General features: G+C 46.0%; 1 protein-coding gene across 1 annotated transcript in view; it reads left to right on the forward strand.

Moving 5' to 3' along the window:
• Nucleotides 1–19,576, forward strand: part of LOC126291441 (endothelin-converting enzyme homolog) — a 278,593-nt gene that overhangs the window by 154,755 nt on the left and 104,262 nt on the right. The window contains exon 12 of the mRNA XM_049984955.1: nt 13,499–13,598. Within this exon, the coding sequence (XP_049840912.1) occupies nt 13,499–13,598 (100 nt within the window). The remainder of the gene's footprint in view (nt 1–13,498; nt 13,599–19,576) is intronic.

A 19,576-nucleotide genomic window follows, 5' to 3' on the forward strand; every position in this document is an offset into this window, starting at 1 on the left:
ATGTAAAAACTGGTAGAAGCCGACCTCGGGGAAGATCAGTTTGGATTCCGTAGAAATATGGGCACACGTGAGGCAATACTGACCCTACGATTTATCTTAGAAGCTAGATTAACGAAAGGCAAACCCACATTTCCAGCATTTGTAGAGTTGGAGAAAGCTTTTGACAATGTTCACTGGAATACTCTCTTTCAAATTCTGAAGGCGGCAGGGATAAAATACTGGAAGCGAAAGGCTATTTACAATTTGTGCAAAAACCAGATGGCAGTTATAAGAGTCGAGGGACATGAAAGGGAAGTAGTGGTTGGGAAGGGAGTGAGACAGAGTTGTATCCTGTCCCCGATGTTATTCAATCTGTATATTGAGCATGCAGTAAAGGAAACAAAAGAAAAATTCGGAGTAGATATTAAAATCCATGGAGAAGAAATAAAAACTTTAAGGTTCGCCGATGACATGGTATTTCTTTCAGAGACAGCAAAGGACTTGGAAGAACAGTTGAACGGAATGGACAGTGTCTTGAAAGGAGGATGTAAGATGAACATCAACAAAAGCATAACGAGGATAATGGAATGTAGTCGACTTAAGTCGGATGATGCTGAGGGAATTAGATTAGGAAATGAGACGCTTAAAGTAGTACAGGAGTTTTACTATTCGGGGAGCAAAATAACTAATGATGGTCGAAGTAGAAAGGATATAAAATGTAGACTGGCAATGGCAAGGAAAGCGTTTCTGAAGAAGCGAAATTTGTTAACATCGAGTATAGATTTAAATGTCAGGAAGTCGTTTCTGAAGGTATTTGTATGGAGTGTAGCTATGTATGGCAGTGAAACATGGACGATAAATAGTTTGGACAAGAAGAGAATAGAAGCTTTCGAAATGTGGTGCTATAGAAGAATGCTGAAGATTAGGTGGGTAGATCACATAATTAATGAGGAGGTATTGAATAGGATTGGGGAGAAGAGGAGTTTGTGGCACAACCTGACAAGACGAAGGGTCGGTTGGTAGGACCTGTTCTGAGGCATGAAGGGATCACCAATGTAGTATTGGAGGGCAGTGTGGAGGGTAAAAGTTGTAGAGGGAGACCAAGAGATGACTACACTAAGGAGATTCAGAAGGATGTAGGCTGAGTACGTACTGCGAGATGAAGAAGCTTGCACAGGATAGAGTAGCATGGAGAGCTGCATCAAACCAGTCGCAGGACTGAGAACCACAACAACAACAACAACAACAATACAGAAGTCGTAGATGTTCAAAATGAATAAATTAAAAAATTGGAATTTACTTCAGATTTTCTGGTAATGGCAGCAAATGGTCACACAGTTACTTTTACAGAAAAGTAAGCGAAATAACGACTCCAATACACAACGTTATTTACAGACTTCGTTGCTACGATATGTTGATTTTTACTGCTGACAACATTGAGCACCTGGCAGTTGTCGCATTGTAAATGCGTGGTATGCATGTCTTACTGCAAATGAACAACGTAAACGTGGAAGCCCCTGGAATCCCATTTCAAGGAATTTTGTTACTTTCGTGTGTCATGTCTACCACCTAATCGGTATGCAGGACAGAGATTCGTAACTCTTGAGGTTTCGATGTCCTGGTATTGGAGATTTTAGATAATGTAATGTGAAAGTTTCTACGTCCTTCTAGCACTCTTATCGGCTACATATACATATTAGTTTATGTTTTTCTTTGTGCACTTCTATGGCAAAGTACTTTTCGAACTGCAAAGGGCGTTCAAAAAGTTTTGCACATTCGTCTCTAATGTTTTTTTTAATTTTTTGCAGAAGGAGTATGAAATTTTTTGTGAACAGACTTTGAACATTTATCTATACATAAAGCCTACTCAATGTAGCATCCATCACCTGTGACGCATCTGGCCCACCTTCCTTTCCATGATGTAAATCAACTTTGGTAAAATTCTGGAGACTGACTTTTACACCATCGCTTGACACAGGAAATAAGGTCTTCCTGACTATAAAATGTTTTACCGCGCAGGTGCGCCTTCAGAAGACCAAAGAGGTAAAAATAAGACGGAGCCAGGTCCGGACTGTAGGGAAGATGAGGAACAATTTTCGACCCCATTTTCCTTATTTTCTCCTGTGTCATAAGGGCTGTATGGGGTAAGGAATTGTCATGGTGTAGACTGATGAGCTGACCCTTAAGCTGTGGTCTGTGGGTCTTGATGGCACGTCGCAGCTCGTCCAGTGACAAACAGAAACGGTCCCGGTTAATTGGAGAGCCAGGTTCCAAAAAGTCATTGAAAATGATGCCACACTGATCCCAGAAGAAGGAGGCCATCACCTTTCGGACTGCTGTTCGTGAAAGTCTTGGTTTCATCTTGCGAGGGGAACCCAGATGACGCCACTCCATGGATTGGGTTTTGTTCTCAGGTTCAGACAAAAACAACAATGTTTCCTCCATGACGGCATCAAAACACTGTTTCACTCTTCAGTAAACGTCTTCATGGGACCCTCGCACACATTCTTCCCCATCGTTTTCATTTCTATTGTCAATAATCTAGGCATCCAACATGCACAGATTTTTCTGTACCCTAGTGACTGTACCAGTGATACCACATTCCCAATGACAAACGAGTCATTTCAGCAAGCTGTAGTGTTGCCACGCGTCTGTCATTTTGGATGATTTGAACGATGGTCTCCTTATTCACATCACTCACTACCGTCGATGGTCTACCGCATCGTGGATTGTGCAGTAGACAGAAATCACCTTCTTTAAACCTCTGCAACCATCGCTGGACACTAGTGCGATCCACTGCTTCCTCCCCTTTAACAGGGAGCAACTTCCTGTGAATCGCCGGTCTTGAAAAAGAACTCCATCACCAACCTGACATCTACTTCACGGTCCATAATGGCTGACCTGTAAATAAAAGAAAATAATTTTATATACCAACTCATAACTAAATGTTCCAAGTATGTTCACAAAAAATTTCATTCTCCTCCTGCAAAAAATAAAGAAATTAGAGACGACTGTGCAAAAGTTTTTGAACGCCCTTTGTATAAAAGGATCATTGGCCTCCTTGCACAATTAATATTAAAACTCGGCACTTCAATTTTCGTGTTCATGGATTGATATTATGATATAGAAGCTAAAGAAATGAGTTACAATTCGTGTCACGTCCGAGACTTGAACATGGGTTTTCTGCTTCATAGCCACTACGCCACCATAGCACTACAGGTAATACAACTGCTTGAACTACGTAAGTCCGTTGCAGTGCCTAACACAAACTTTCATCCTAACCTTCTGCCCATTTTGCCATTTGGCAGTATTAGATTCCGATGCACCACTGCAGGTTTACTGTATCCCTTGGACCTTCACATTGACGATGAAACACAGAAATTGCATCGGGATTGAATACAAAAGGCACAATGCCGACTTCTGTACATGGGGAGTGACGCTTCAAACAGTCTGCGCTTTGAGCCTTTTCTAGGACAACAGTATTAGATTTGCGATGCACCACTGCAGGTTTACTGTATCCATTAGACCTTCACATTGACGATGTCGCTGATATGGAGTACCTGGCAGTAGGTTTCAGCACAATGCCTCTAATATGAAAAACCTATGTTTTTGGGGGTGTCCGAATACTTTGCTGTGGTAAGTTGTTTAGATATGTGCGACTCGCTGTGAAAAAACTGACAAAACGTAGCTTTAGCAGTTGTGTCAGGAACCACTCATGAATAAATGGCACCGCGCGACTTCTATGGTCGCAGGTTCGAACCCTGCCTCGGGCATGGATGTGTGTGATGTCCTTAGGTTAGTTATGTTTAAGTAGTTCTAAGTTCTAGGGGGCTGATGACCTCAGATGTTAAGTCCCATAGCGCTCAGAGCCATTTGAACCATTTGAATAAATGGCTCTCCTACAAGCCGCCTAAGGCCCACTTTAGATCACATCTAATACGAAAGAAGCAACCGATTTTCTCAATTTGCTTCGCCTGAAGGAGGTGTGTAATGATTAAATTTTGACCCTGTCCCGTACGATTGATGCACTGTGCCTGTTCTTCAGATATGTGTACAAACGGTCGCAGGTGCAAGGGTAATCCGGAACACTTGATGCCTTATTTCTGTGATCAATGGAACCCGATGCATGATCCCATGAAAAATCCCGCTTTAGCTCTTGGCTTTCGTAACATGCTGGTAGCGTGCACTGTCGTGTACGGACGTTTACGGAGCCCTACCTGAAGGAGTGGTGAGGAACGTCGTAGTGAGGAACTCACTCAGGTCAATGGCAGCAAAAGTGTCGCTGATTATACGTGTTGACACTGGAAATAAAGAACGGCTTACGACTGTAAAAGTAGGTTTTCTTCCGATCATTCCAACATACGCGCTTTGTTTCTAAGTTGCTGGCACTAACTGAATCTGGTTCGCTATCTCGCGCGCTCGAAACGACTCGCTAGGCGCTGAGGAAGTACTTGTAACGACTTGACAAGACGTGCACTGTACGAATGAGTCAGTCCCCCGGGTTCGATCCCCGCCACTGCCTAAATTTTGCGTCTATTCGCTAGCTCGTAGGTAACGTGCTTGCCTGTCAGTCTGCTTTCGGCCGGTGAGCGGCGAGGACGTCTTGTTTACGTCCCGTCCGGAGACTCACGAGCGCGCGTAGTTTGTTTACTTCCTCGCCGCAGCTAATACTCGTGTCCGTTAACACTGAGTCGCCATGGCTCATTCGTACAGAAAATCTACCATCAAGATCACCTTCCAGCCCGACTACGCACGACCACGAGCCTTTGAAGTCGAACGATTCATCCGTGACGAAGTTCAAATACCAACACAGCACATCATCGGTATCCACCTATCCATCACAAGTAGCGTCGTTTACGCCAAGATGGTCGATGACCAGTTATGTCACGCAGTTGTGAGCAGATGCGCGAACACTTTCAAGTTCAAACACTCAGATGGTCACATTGGAGAGGTTACTGTTGACCATGCTGGACTAGGATTACGCACACTAAGAGTCTTCGAACTCCCTTTCGAAGTACCACCGGACGTCGTTACCTCAGCTTTCCGCCCTTATGGAACGGTAATTAGCCACGTGGCCGAAAAATGGAACACCTTCGAGACGTACCAGGTCCTCAACGGCGTCCGACAAGTGAAAATTGAATTAAAGAAACATGTGCCATCCTACTTAGTCATAGGTGGCTGTCGAGCAATAGTAATGTACGACGGACAACCTCGTACTTGTTCTGGTTGCGGCCAGGAGGATCATGTGCGCTCGGCGTGTATTCAACGTCGGGTTACACAACTTCCATTGCATGACACGACGCCACCTCCTACGCTCACGGCTTTCCCCCTCAATTACGCAGAGGTGACACGATCGACTGTCATGACAGACAACACCCCCCCCCCCCCCCCCCCGGAAGACAGGGAGCGTTAGAATGCGCCGGTCCTGGATTGACCAACACCATTACGGTGTCTGCAGAGGTCGCAGAACGCCGCCCATCGACTCCACATGAAGATTCGGACGAGAGAATGGAACCCGACGGTAGGGTTGTACCGACCTCTGCCTTTCTACCTGAAGGAGATGCTATACTGGAGCCACAAGCTCTTTCGGACACAGAAACCCACGTCCGCAAACAAAGGTCACCGAGAAAACATAAAAAGCGACGTCGCACACCCTCAGACGATTGCCTCCAGCGGTCGTCTTCTCCAGTTGACGATCGGACGGCCGACGAAACGACGAGGAAAATGGATGACACGAGATCGCCCTCACCTGTCACTTTGTCTGATTTTGACAAACCCGATTCCGCTCTCTCGGGCAAACGGATGGCCAGCACATTACCCGCCGTTGGTACACAACCGGAAACACCTGCGGATTCACCCTTAGTCACTCAGCCCACAAGTGTTCTACCGCAGCCACCGTTAACTTACGGACCTTGGGCGGATGACATTGAAGACGATTCTACGGCCGCTGTGGTGGATGAGGAGAGGGGTCTCTCCTCCCACACCTCGGCCCCTCCCGAGTAGCAACAGATGACGGCGCGGGCGCGGCCAGCAGATCACAGGCCCCACCTTTTACGGCGACACTGACTGCGGCCCCTACCGCAGGCGACGATCTACAGACCTATCGCTTAACGACCATCAACATTAACACCATTCGGACACGTACGAAGTTGTCGCTGCTCCAAGACATGCTCAATGCAGCAGACGTTCACATTGTCTTTCTCCAAGAAGTCTTCGTCGCCGATTTCCCGGGTATGTATGGTTATACAGCTCATGTGTCCCACGCCTCGCCAACTAACAGTGGAGTCGCAATTATCCTCAGAGAGAGCCTCGAGGCGGACGGTCCGATATCTCCCCGACGCTAGAGGAATGGCCGTAACGGTGCAAGGCGTCCGCTTTATCAATATGTACGCCCCTTCCGGAACGAATCGCCGTCGTGACCGATCGCTCTTCTTCTCAGAAGGAATAGCACCCCTTTTTCAGGGCAGGCACGATGACTTGATATTAGGGGGCGATTTCGCACCCAAGCACCTAAAGATCATCTGCCACGCCATTCACCGTGCCCCGAACTTGGGACACTCATCGACGATCTCCAGCTGGTAGATACATGGGAACATGTTCGAGGAAATGGACCTGGATACACCCATTTCACAAGTCACTCGTCTAGTCGCATCGATAGGATTTACGTCTCCCGTTCTCTCGCGGCAACGGTGAGTGACACGGAGGTGTGGCCAGTAGCCTTTTGTGATCACGAGGCCTATATATGTGCCGTCACCCTTCGTCGCCAGCCGATATCCCTGGAAATTAAACCTTACTCATCTCGCTTCTCCGGATTGTCGACGCGCCATCGAAGACACGTGGAGTTTGTGCGTCCGCCGCCTCCCAACGTATCCTACGTCGATTAGTTGGTGGTTAACTTGCGCCAAGCCGGCCCTACGGTGAACCTTTATTACGTATGGTCGTGAGACTGCTGCTTGGAGGCGGTAGACCCTTGATTTTTATTTCACCGTCCTTCACGAATGCACCTCGTTGCCACCCACACCGGAGCGACAGTTGACAGTTCAGCGTGCGAAAGCACAGATCGTAGCCCATATGCGGCGCCACCTCGAAGGGACGATCGTCCGAGCGCGAACACAAGACAGAGTCGCAACGGAACGACCCACCATGTAACACGTCATCCGTGAACGTACACTTCGAAGACGGGCGCTGATACATGCCGTCACCACTGAGGACGGCCGTCGTCACACCACACAACGCGATATTACTGCAGCCTTCTTCGACCATTACGCACGACTCTATTCTGCTCAATGTTCCGACCCGACGACGGTGACAGCAGTCTCACAACTGGTTTACGGCGTTGTCCCACAGGATTTACAAACTGAATTATTGGGCGACATTACGGAAGACGAAGTTATCGACGCCATCAGTACAGGAGCGGAGAATAAGTCTCCTGGCCCGGACGGGTGGCACTGGCTCCCAAGGTCACAGACATCTGTCGGGAGCTTATGTCTCCCGCGGTGCCGCTCCCTGCGACCTTCGTAGAAGGAATAATTATGCCGGTTCACAAACCTAAAGGTGGGGCTCGAATACAAGATTACCGCCCGCTAACACTCGTCAACTGCGACATGAAGATATTCACCAGACTGTTAGCAAACCGTCTACGACCGACCCTACCTTACGTCATCTCGTCAGATCAGACTTCCCTAGCGGGTATCAACAACATCCACACAGCACTGTGTCGATACCGTGACTTAATAGCCCTAGCCAGGGCACGCCGCATCCCGGGAGCGCTGGCATCACTAGATTTCAGCCAGGCTTTTGATCGAGTAGATCACACGTACCTAACGTCAGTTCTCCAGCACATGCAGTACCCGCAGCAATTCACAGACGTCGTGATGCGCCTCCTCCGAGGGGCGACTTCCAAAGTGCTTGTTAACGGGCGTCTCTCGCAGTCCCTCGCGATTTTCCGCTCCGTGCGTCAAGGCTGCCCCTTGTCGACGTTACTATATGCTCTGGCACTGGAACCGCTCCTCTGTGGCCTCCGTCAACGCCTCACCGGTCTTGCCCTACGTGACGTCACATTTCGCTGTACAGCATAGGCAGACGACCTGGTTCTCGTGTTCCGCAATCGCGACGATGTCAACAGAGCACTAGAATGGATTACCACGTACGGTGTGGCTTCCGGCAGCTGCCTCAACGTCGCCAAATCCGTCGCCATGGCCATAGGAGACGGCTTGACCCCAGCGTGTGTCGAACCCCTACAGCTTTGTGGCAGTATCAAATGTCTCGGAACAGTTTCACAACGACATACGGCGCGCTGCGGCTCTTAACTACCGCCGCTTATTACAACAAATTCGGGTCCAGATCTTCAACCTTCGTCTGCGGACCCTGGACATTCTCCAAAGGACACACTTCGTCAATGTTTACCTCGCATCGCGCCTTCCACACATAGCGCGTGTTCTCCCAATACCGTTACTGATAACTCGGCGTCTATTAGCGGCATTCGGAGCCTACATCAGTACAGGCATGCTCTTCAAAGTCAGTTATGAGTCACTAACCCTTCCCCCAGAAAGGGGAGGTCTTGGTCTAGTCCGTGTCCACGACAGAGCTGTGGCCCTGTATGTCAGCTCACGCATCAGGCTGTGGCGCCACCACCCGGAAAGTTTGACAGGTTTGCTGTTCGAGTCCTTAGCTCCGGCCTCCCTTATGCCCCCACTGACGACGCAAGACATACCCCCACCCTTCTACTACTTCGGGAACCTTTACATTGAACACAGCTATGTCCGTATCGCAGTAGCACCGACGAAACAGACGTCGGCGCGGGATATATATCATGTACTACAGCAGAGGCGCCCACCAAACATCGTGGAGACCAAAACCCCTCAGGTTAATTGGAAGGTGGTGTGGAAGACGATTCACGCGGTCCCACTGGACACAGCCGTCTGATCCACATGGTACATCACAGTTAATGGTAAACAGATCACCCGATCTCGCCTCCACAAGATCAACATGGCGGAATCGCCTCTCTGCGTAGACTGCGGGATACCAGACACGAACGAACACCGTCTCATATGTGGCGCGGCGAAAGACGTATGGCGTTTAGTGCGACAAATTTTGTCGTATTTTCTACGAGTGACTCCGGAACACATTACACCTCGGTTTCTACTATTTCCGGATCAACAGTATTTCCCGCGCACCAAGACCAACGCTGTTACGTGGGTCCGTGCGCATGCGGTACACTACTTATTTCACGATGGACCTAAACATGTATTCGACTTTTGGAACTACCTACAAGAACGTCATTGCGAGGTCGTACGGAATCCAAAATACAGACAGTATTTTTTTAATTACTTAGGGAGTGCCCTACGCGACCCTCCACGCAGCTGGATCATCAACAGGTAGGAGAAGACACCCATTGAGTGAGCTGACAAGACTAAGTTCGATTCTCGGTGGAATAAGATGATATACGTGAAGACGTACCTGGACGATGAAGCGTTAGGAGAGTAGCGACACACCCTTCTGCATCCTGTATAAAGCACTCTTTTTTTTCGTTTTCCCCATATACATTACCTCGGTGTAGGAACGTGCCGAGATATTGTTTTTTTTTTTACTCAGAGCACGATGCGGTGCTAGATACATTGTAAAAGCACATTAACATTGTATTAAAAACAGTAAATAAAAATAAATAAATAAATAATGATTCCCACAAAAGGTTTCCCCTTCCCATCCCTGATTCCTTGACGGACGAGGGGGACACTGTGACCAGGCCTCAGGTTACGACCCCTGATCACTCTGCCTTCCCCGCCCTCCCCAACCCAAAAAAAAAAAAATGTCCTTTCCCGGTGTGTTTCTCGAACACATGAGACCATGGCTTCGTTGAGCGGTCGTAGTATGTACTCCGCTGCACATCGGGTTGGAATCACTGCCTCGCGCATATATTGGAATATTTTTATTAATCAACAAAGCAAAGAAAAGCTGGGATGTGCCTTGTTCACGCAACAAGGGACATCCCCTCTCATAGTGCAAGGTACAGTATATCACGACGTTATTCTGTGTTCATAATTGACAGCTGACGGACACAGGAATGTCGCTCTGTGATTTTTATGAATCTTGCCGTCATCATTATAAAGACTGATAGCAATTACAGGAGAGAGAGAGAGAGAGACAGAGAGACAGAGAGTACGGGAAAAAGAGATTTAGAATTATTATATGAGAAGACTGTGTAAAATTCTCAGTACCCATGTTTTCTGATTCGTTTTATATTCCTGTTCTGGGATTTTTCTTGACACCCGTCCCACTAAGTTACCGAACGAGAGAGGCAATTCTGACGTTACGGCTAATAATGGAACCAAGGCAAAAGAAAAATCACGACACGTTCATAGGATTTGTCGACCTGGAAAAAGCGTTCGACAATATAAAATGGTGCAAGCTGTTCGAGATACTGAAGAAGTAGGGGTAAGCTATAGGGAGAGACGGGTCATATACAATATGTACAACAACCAAGAGGGAATAATAAGAGTGGACGATCAAGAACGACGTGCTCGTATTAAGAAGGGTGTAAGACAAGGCTGTAGTCTTTCGCCCCTACTCTTCAATCTGTACATCGAGGAAGCAATGATGGAAATAAAAGAAAGGTTCAGGAGTGGAACTAAAATACAAGGTGAAAGGATATCAGTGATACGATTCGCTGATGACATTGCTATCCTGAGTGAAAGTGAAGAAGAATTAAATGATCTGCTGAACGGAATGAACAGTCTAATGAGTACACAGTATGGTTTGAGAGTAAATCGGAGAAAGACGAAGGGAATGAGAAGTAGTAGAAATGAGAGCAGCGAGAAACTTAACATCAGGATTGATGGTCACGAAGTCAATGAAGTTAAGGAATTCTTCTACCTAGGCAGTAAAATAATCAATGACGGACGGGGCAAGGAAGATATCAAAAGCAGACTCGCTATGGCAAAAAAGGTATTTCTGGCCAGGAGAAGTCTACTAATATCAAATACCGGCCTTAATTTGAGGAAGAAATTTCTGAGGCTGTACGTCTGGAGTACAGCATTGCATGGTAGTGAAACATGGACTGTGGGAAAACCGGAACAGAAGAGAATCGAAGCATTTGAGATGTGTTGCTATAGACGAATGTTGAAAATTAGGTGGACTGATAAGGTAAGGAATGAGGAGGTTCTACGCACAATCGGAGAGGAAAGGAATATGTGGAAATCACTGATAAGGAGGAGGGACAGGATGATAGGACATCTGCTAAGACATGAGGGAATGACTTCCATGGTACTAGAGGGAGCTGTAGAGGGCAAAAACTGTACAGGAAGACAGAGATTGGAATACGTCAAGCAAATAATTGAGGACGTAGGTTGCAAGTGCTACTCTGAAATGAAGAGGTTAGCACAGGAAAGGAATTTGTGGCGGGCCGCATCAAACCAGTCAGTAAATTGACGACAAAAAAAAAATATCTTCATCTGCTGACTGGCGTTGATATATATCAACGGGGACATGTGAATTAACTGCTTACGTGGCAGACACTCTAGCCATCTGCTTTATTTACGACCAAGCCCACGACTGATGCAGTAGTCACAGTTTCATGTCGTTAAGTGCATGATTTCACATTTACGAGAAATATGAACAAGTTCTCATTCTCTGCACCACTTTGAAACTCAATGAAGATCTGATAGACTTACACTAGATCGTAATACTCCATCAACCGAGTAGCAGCGCGCGTTAACTCGACTCCTTCCAGGATGGTGAGGTATACCGACGGATAAGTCTGCCCCTGGTAGTTGAGTGGTCAGTGCGACGGAATGTCCTACCTAACGGCCCGGGTTCGGTTACCAGCTGCTTCGGAGATCTTCTCCGCTCAGGGACTGGGTGTTGTGTTGTCCTTATCACCATCACTTCATCCCCATCGACATGCAAGTCGCCGAAGTGGTGTCAACCTTAAAGACTTGCACCAGGCGAGCGGTCTACCCTACGGGAGGCCCTAGCCACACGGCATTTCCATTTACCGGCGGATAGAGTACTTGGAGTCTGTGCGCCGCCCAGCCTGGACGGGATTTTTGGGCAGTTTCCCACATCCTAGTGGGCAGTCTGCCTTCGGTAGTGAAGCAGCTAGGACGTCTTGTTTGCGTCTCGATCGCAGAGCCAAAATGGTTCAAGTGGCCCTGAGCACTATGGGACCTAACTTCTGAGGTCGTCCCCTTCAAGTACTTAAGCCTAACTAACCTAAGGACATTACAAACATCGACACCCGAGGCAGGATTCGAACCTGCGACCATAGCAGCAGCGCGTTTCCGGACTGAAGCGCCTAGAACCGCTCGGTCACAGTGACCGGCTTCCCTGGGGTTCGGGCCTATCTTCGATGCTAGTAGACTAGTCTTGGAGAACCTTTTTGCCAGTGCTTGTGTGTGTTTTATTTCGTCCTTGCTTCGTGCACCATGGGTTATTTTGCCACCTAGCTAGCAGAATTCCTTATCTTCATCCACTTCGTGATCCCCAAATCTGATGTTAAATTTCTCGTAGTCCTCATTTGTATTACGTCTCATTAATTTCGTCTTTCTTCGATTTACTCTAAATCCATATTCTGTACTCTTTAGACCATTACAACCAACAGATTCTATATTCCTTGTTCACTTTCACTGAGGATACCAGTGTCATCAGCGAACCTTATCACCATTCGAACCAACACATTCTGTAGTTCTTCTTCACATTCACTGACGATAGCAGAGTCATCAGCAAATCTTATCACTGATCCTTTCGCCTCGAATGTTAATCCACCTCCTTATCCTTTCTTTTACTTCCGTCATTGCTTCTTTCATGTATAGATTGAACAGTAGAGCCGAAGGATAACATCCTTGTCTTACACCTTTTTTTTTAATCCGAGCACTTCGTTCACGGCAACGGCCTCGCCGCAGTGTATACACCGGTTCCCGTCAGATCTCCGAAGTAAAGCGCTGTCGAGTGTGGTTGGCACTTGGATGGGTGACCATCCAGCCACCATGAGATGCTACCATTTTTCGGGGTGCACTCACCCTCGTGATGCCAATTGAGGAGCTACTCGACCGAATAGTAGCGGCTCCGGTCAAAGAAAACCATCATCACGAGCGGGAGAGCGGTGTGCTGACCATACGCGGCTCCTATCCGCATCCTTAACTGAGGATGACACGGCGGTCGGATGGTCCCGATGGCCGACTTGTGGCCGGAAGACGGAGTCACTTCACTCATAGTGTTCCACTCTTATTGTTCCCTCTTGCTTCTTGTACACATTATCCATTACCCTTCTTCCCTTTAGCTTCCCCTTGTTTTTATCAGAATTTCGAATATATTACACCATCTTACACTCCTGTCGACACTCTTGTTTCTGATATAAATTACGTCAGAACTACCTCTCTGGTGCTCTTACCCTTCCGAAAACCAAACTGACCGTCTAGCAGATACTTACCTTTCTTTGCCATTCTTCTGTATAATTTTCTTGTGAGAAACTCGGATGCACGAGGAGTTGAGCTGTCGCTATATGTACGTGCGTGTTTTGCAGGCCCCTGGTGTGCGCCAGCGCGGTCAACCAGCTGCTGGGGATGGTGGTTAGCTACATGTACGTCGCAGAGCCCCGGTTCCTCAACAGCACGCGCAGGAAGGTCAGTAGCCGAACCAGGAGCACGCTTTGCAAACCGAGATCTACGCTCGCGGTGAAGAGTACACTGAGCTCAGCAAAGACAGAGAGCGCAGTACCACAAGAATTCAGGAAACAGAACAGAATTCCCCTATTGTGAACTTCATTCGCAGTGAAAGCAAGCAGACACCATTGGTGGTTGTCGTTGAAGGTAGAATCTTCTCTGTGGTTGTTGTAACCACTCTACTATCTCTAAATAGACGACAGAAGGATAGAGAAACAATTAAAATCGCTCAAAAGAGGAAAGGCCGCCGGACCTCATGCGTTACCAGTTCGATTTTACACAGAGTACGCGAAGGAACTTGCCCCCTTCTTGCAGCGGTGTACCGTAGGTCTTATAACATTTCAGCTCCTCAACACCAAATTAAAACGTCCCACTTCAATTTGTTTGCACTTATAGCGATCCCAGCTTCCTCAACCAAATTAAAACGTTGCATTAGGAGGTGTCTGCTTCGTGCAAAAGGTCTTGAGTTCATATTGACGACAACAAGTAATTCTTCATTACAGACGTTTATTTACAAACAGAACTGACAGACTCAACAACTGACTCTCAGAGCTAACCGCACTGCATATCCGAACTGAACTGAACTGGCAACTGACAACTCCTAGGTGTATTAATATCTTTCCAAACAATGAGAGTCTTTGACAATGTTTTGTTTACAATACGATAGCAATTCACGACTTAAAACTAAATTAGACATTACAGAATTTTAGTACAGATTAAAGTAAGTAAAAGGATCAGTACACATAAATTCTTACAAGCATAATTTCCAAATAGATTTTATAACATTTTTCTACCAGCTTCTGGATAACCTTCACCAGATTTGTACCGATGTTTCCAGAAATATCTTGACATTTGATTCTGGATATTTCTTGAGTGATTTAGAACAACTATTTATATGTAAAATGATTTAAATCGTGTTTCAAAACGTGAATAAATCTTTTTAGCAATATTTCTTGATACAAATCGTCTTTCGAAATTAGGTTATGAAACAGTTTTCACAAGTTTTCGTATTTTTGCGATCATAATATAGAATTTCTCCATAGAAAGTTCCAGAAGTGTGCATTAAACGTTCATTTACAGACTTTCTCTTTAGCTGGTGAGTTTTTAAAAGTATCTTGTCCATATTATATGAAATAATTTAGCTCAAAACTGATAATTTATACAATTAATCAGAGCTACAGCAAACAGTGAGTCTTTCTTTTACAAAATGAAATATAATTACAAAATTAAATGAAAATAGGTTACTAACACTAGTATATATTTACATTAATTCTATTTTTGTTCTTTCTGTGCAAAATGTCCTAATATTGACACAGTACAATATTTAAACATCACCAAAGTTTCTCTTTACATTTTGCATATCTGTATCGACATCCCCTAAAAGTCTACAGTATCAAATACTTCAATATGTCCCAATATGTCCTGTAATGTTACAGTCTCTAGAAGAGCGTAGCGTTCCAAAGGATTGGAAAAGGGCACAGGTCATCCCCGTTTTCAAGAAGGGACGTCGAACAGATGTGCAGAACTATAGACCTATATCTCTAACGTCTATCAGTTGTAGAATTTTGGAACACGTATTATGTTCGAGTGTAATTACTTTGCCGGCCGCGGTGGCCGTGCGGTTCTAGGCGCTGCAGTCCGGAACCGCGGGACTGCTACGGTCGCAGGTTCGAATCCTGCCTCGGGCATGGATGTGTGCTTAGGTTATTTAGGTTTAAGTAGTTCTAAGTGCTAACGTAGATGTCTGGGGAGTTTGGTGGCCAGCGAAAAGAGTTTAAAGTCAGAAGAGAGTTCCTGGATCCAATATGTAGCAATTCTGGACGTGGGGGGGAGGGGGTGTCGTATTGTCCTGCTGGAATTGTCCACGTCCATCGGAATGCATAATGGACATGAATGGATGCACTTGATCCGACAGAATGCATACGAACGTGTCACCTGTCATAGTCGGATCTAGAAGTATGAAGGGTCCCATGTCACTTCAATTGCACACACCGCACACCATTACAGAGCCATCACCACCTCGAACAGCCCCCTGCTGACATGCAAGGTCCACGGAGTCATGAGGTTGTGTGCATCGCTGTACACATCCATCCGCTCGATACAATTTGAAACTCGTCCAACAAGGCAACATGTTTCCACTCATCTACAGTCCAATGTCGGGGTTGACGGGCCCGGGCGAGGCGTAAAGCTTCGTCTCGTACAATCATCAAGGATACATGAGTGGGCCTTCGACTTCGAAAGCCAATATCGATGATATTTCGGTGAATGGTTAACACACTGACATTCTGTTGATGGCCCAGCATCGAAATCTGCGGCAATTTGCGGAAGAGTTGCACTTCTGTCACGTTGAACGATTCTCTTGAGTCGTCGTTCGTCCCGTTGTTGCAGGATATTTTGCGGGCCGCAGAGATGTCGGAAATCTGATATTTTACAGGATTCCTGATATTCACGGTACATTAGTTACACAGTTGTACGTGGAAATCCGCAGTTCATCACTACCTCGGAGATGCTGAGTTCCATCGCAGGTGCGCCATCTACAACACCACATTCAAACTCACTCAGATCTTGATAACGTGCCATTGTAGCAGCAGTAACCGATCTAACAACTGCTCGGGTCACTTGTTGTCTTATACAAGCGTTGTCGACCGCAGCGCCGTATTCTGCCTGTTTACACAACTCTGTATTTCAAAATGGCTTTGAGCACTATGGGACTTAACATCTGAGATCATCAGTCCCCCAGAACTTAGAACTACTTAAACCGACATCTCTGTATTTGAATACGCATGCCTTTACCAGTTCGTTTGGCGCTTCAGTGTACAATAACAGCCAGAGATCAGCACTGAACTTCTAGTGGGGAACATGGCCAATGGTTAATGCAGATTCTTCACAAATATTTCCTGAAAGACCTTGTCGCTTATAACAGTTGTAAATAATTACTCATAAAATCCAATATCGTAATTTAGGCCGCGTGGTAATTTTTATGTGGATTACAGTAATTTTTTTTAATTCAACACATATTAGTGTTTTTCCTTTTGCGTCTCTAACTTCTTGTCGCTGTTACTGACAGAGCTCTTCATCCTACTCTATGTTGTGTAGTCTCCTCAAATCTCCATAATAACTGCTTTATAAGAGGCGGTCAAATGAAAACGAGACAGGTGGAAAAAGCTGTTCATATTTCGAAAGTCACGTCTATAACTGTTAATGAATTCTTTCCACATTGAGACACACCGGTGCTATACAAACAAGTGAAGCGACCGAGAAGCAAAAAAGAAGAGCACTGAGAAATGTCAATGGCTGACCACATATAAAAAAATCGTGAGTGAGCCAGTCACACCGTTAACACATTAACAGCATCTCTTTGAAACCTTGGAAAAAATCTTGGACAACGGAAAAACGTTTGTGGTTGCCTATGGACCATTATTGTATCAAAGCGTGCATCTCTTCATTCGAAGCAAATCGACGGGCAGGAATGTCGATTTTCTCTGTTTCAAAAACAAGGAAATCGCATGGCGAAACGACAATTATGTTGCACGATAATGTCCGGCCAAACGTTGCGAAGGCTGTATACGTGGCGGTGTAAAGTCCACGCACACGCTCCATACAGTCCCGATGACTCGCCATGAGATTTCCATATTCTTGGACCGTAGGATAAAGATATTCGTGGTCGTCGATTTGCTTGGGACGAAGAAAATGCACGTCTTGTCTGACAGTGGGATAAATTTACTGACAAAAAATGCTTCAAATGGCTCTGAGCACTACGGGACTTAACTTCTAAGGTCATCAGTCCCCTAGAACTTAGAACTACTTAAACCTAACTAACCTAAGGACATCACACACATTCATGCCCAAGGCAGGATTCGAATCTGCGACCGTAGCGGTCGCTCGGTTCCAGACTGTAGCACCTAAAACCGCTATTTATTGACAGCTACGACGATTACTTTCGTAATAACGAACAGTCTACTTGCTTTTTTTCTATATGTTTCGTTTTAATGTGACTGCCCCTTATACGAGGTCGTGCTAAAAAGTAATACCCCAAAGTACGAGGGCTATCCACAAAGTACATTACGTTTTGGAATTAAAAATAAATAGAGTATTGGGAATTTTTTTTATTATATACAGATAAAAGCCACACTTAAATACTACTTTTCTACATAGTTGCTATTTAAATTAAGGCTTTATCGTAGCGATGGACGAGCTTGAAAATTCCTTCGTCGTAAAATTCGGCCGCCTGCGCCTTCAACCACGTGGGTACCTCTTCTTGAAGCTGTGCGTCGTCATCAAAACGCTGCATAGCCAACCACTTCTTCATTGCTCGGTGCCAGGTCGGGATTGTACAGCGGATGAGGAAACAACTCCCACTTAAAAGATTCGAGAACTTCACGAGTGGTATTTGCCGTGTGGGCCCGGGCGTTGTCGTGAATCAGCAAGATCTTTGAGCCCAACTTTCCCCTGCGCTTGTTTTGTATTGCTCTTCTGAGGTTGTGCAGAGTTTGGCAATTGTAGTGCCTCTTTCCAGGAAATCCACAAAAATCGTATTTCTACCGGGTTACTGATTAACCACGTGGTTGAAGGCGCAGGCGGCCGAATTTTACGACGAAGGAATTTCCAAGCTCGTGCATCGCTACGATAAGTGCCTTAATTTAAATGGCAACTACGTAGAAAAGTAGTATTTAAGTGTGGCTTTCATCTGTATATATTATAAAAGTTTCTAATACTTTATTTATTTTTAATTCCAAAACGTGATGTACTTTGTGGACAGCCCTCGTATTTTATGTGAAAACTCATAAAAGTTTTTAAACAAATCAAACTTTATTAACATTCCACATTTTTTTCTTCGTCTCAGATATTTATTTCTCAATATAGTCATTCTGGCAACGAACCCAGTTCTCCCAACGAGAAACATTTGTGGTTACCCTCACTGTCGAATCACAACCTCACCTTTGCTTGCACCGCTTCATCACTATCGAAGTGAAGACGTCGGTGGTGGTTTTAAGTTTTAGAAACAGATGAAAATCGGATGGGGCGAAGCCGGGACTATATGGAGGATGATCGATGACAGTGAACTGAAGGCGTCGGATTGTCGCAGTGCTCGTGTGTGGTCTGGCGATGTCGTGCTGAAAGAGAGGGTGCCCTATGTGTGGAAGAAGTTTTCTAAATGGTTCAAATGGCTCTGAGCACTATGGGACTGAACGTCTGAGGTCATCAGTCCCCTAGAACTTAGAACTACTTAAACCTAACTAAGCTGAGGACATCACACACATCCATGCCCGAGGCAGGATTCAAACCTGCGACCGTAGTGGTCGCGCGGTTCCAGACTGTAGAGCCTATAACCGATCGGCCACTCCGGCCGGCGGAAGAAGTTTTCTGCGGACAGAAACTCGATTACAGCAAGCTGTTTCTTCTGCACCGACATAGTTACGTTACACACTGCCATGTTACACCCTACAGTCCTCTAACGGCAGAGAGCTGCAAACTGAGTCAGCCGAACTGTGACGTCGACTGATTAATGTGCATGACATGTAATGCTTCAGGCGATTTGAGATAAGAATAAAAACTTCCGAGGCCATACATCTCAGCACGTCCTCATACATCCATTCGAAGCTGCTTACCGGTGCTCCTCTACAAGGAGCCGGCCGCTGTGGCCGAGCGGTTCTAGGCGCGTCTGGAACCGCGCTGCTGCTACGGTCGAAGGGTCGAATCCGGTCTCGGCCATAGATGTGTGTAATATCCTTAGTTAGGTTTAAGCAGCTCTAAGTCTAGGGGACTGATGACCTCAGATGTTAAGTCCCATAGTGCTTAGAGCCATTTGAACCATTTTGAACCCTCTACAATAAAAGACTTCTCCATTTCCGCGCACTTTTACCTCCGTTACTACGTAAATGATTGCTGTATGCCTCAGGATATATCGAATCAAGCTATCTCATCTCTTCGTCCAGCTG

Source organism: Schistocerca gregaria, chromosome 9 (genome assembly GCF_023897955.1).
Source record: "Schistocerca gregaria isolate iqSchGreg1 chromosome 9, iqSchGreg1.2, whole genome shotgun sequence".
In the NCBI taxonomy this organism is placed as follows: domain Eukaryota; kingdom Metazoa; phylum Arthropoda; class Insecta; order Orthoptera; family Acrididae; genus Schistocerca; species Schistocerca gregaria.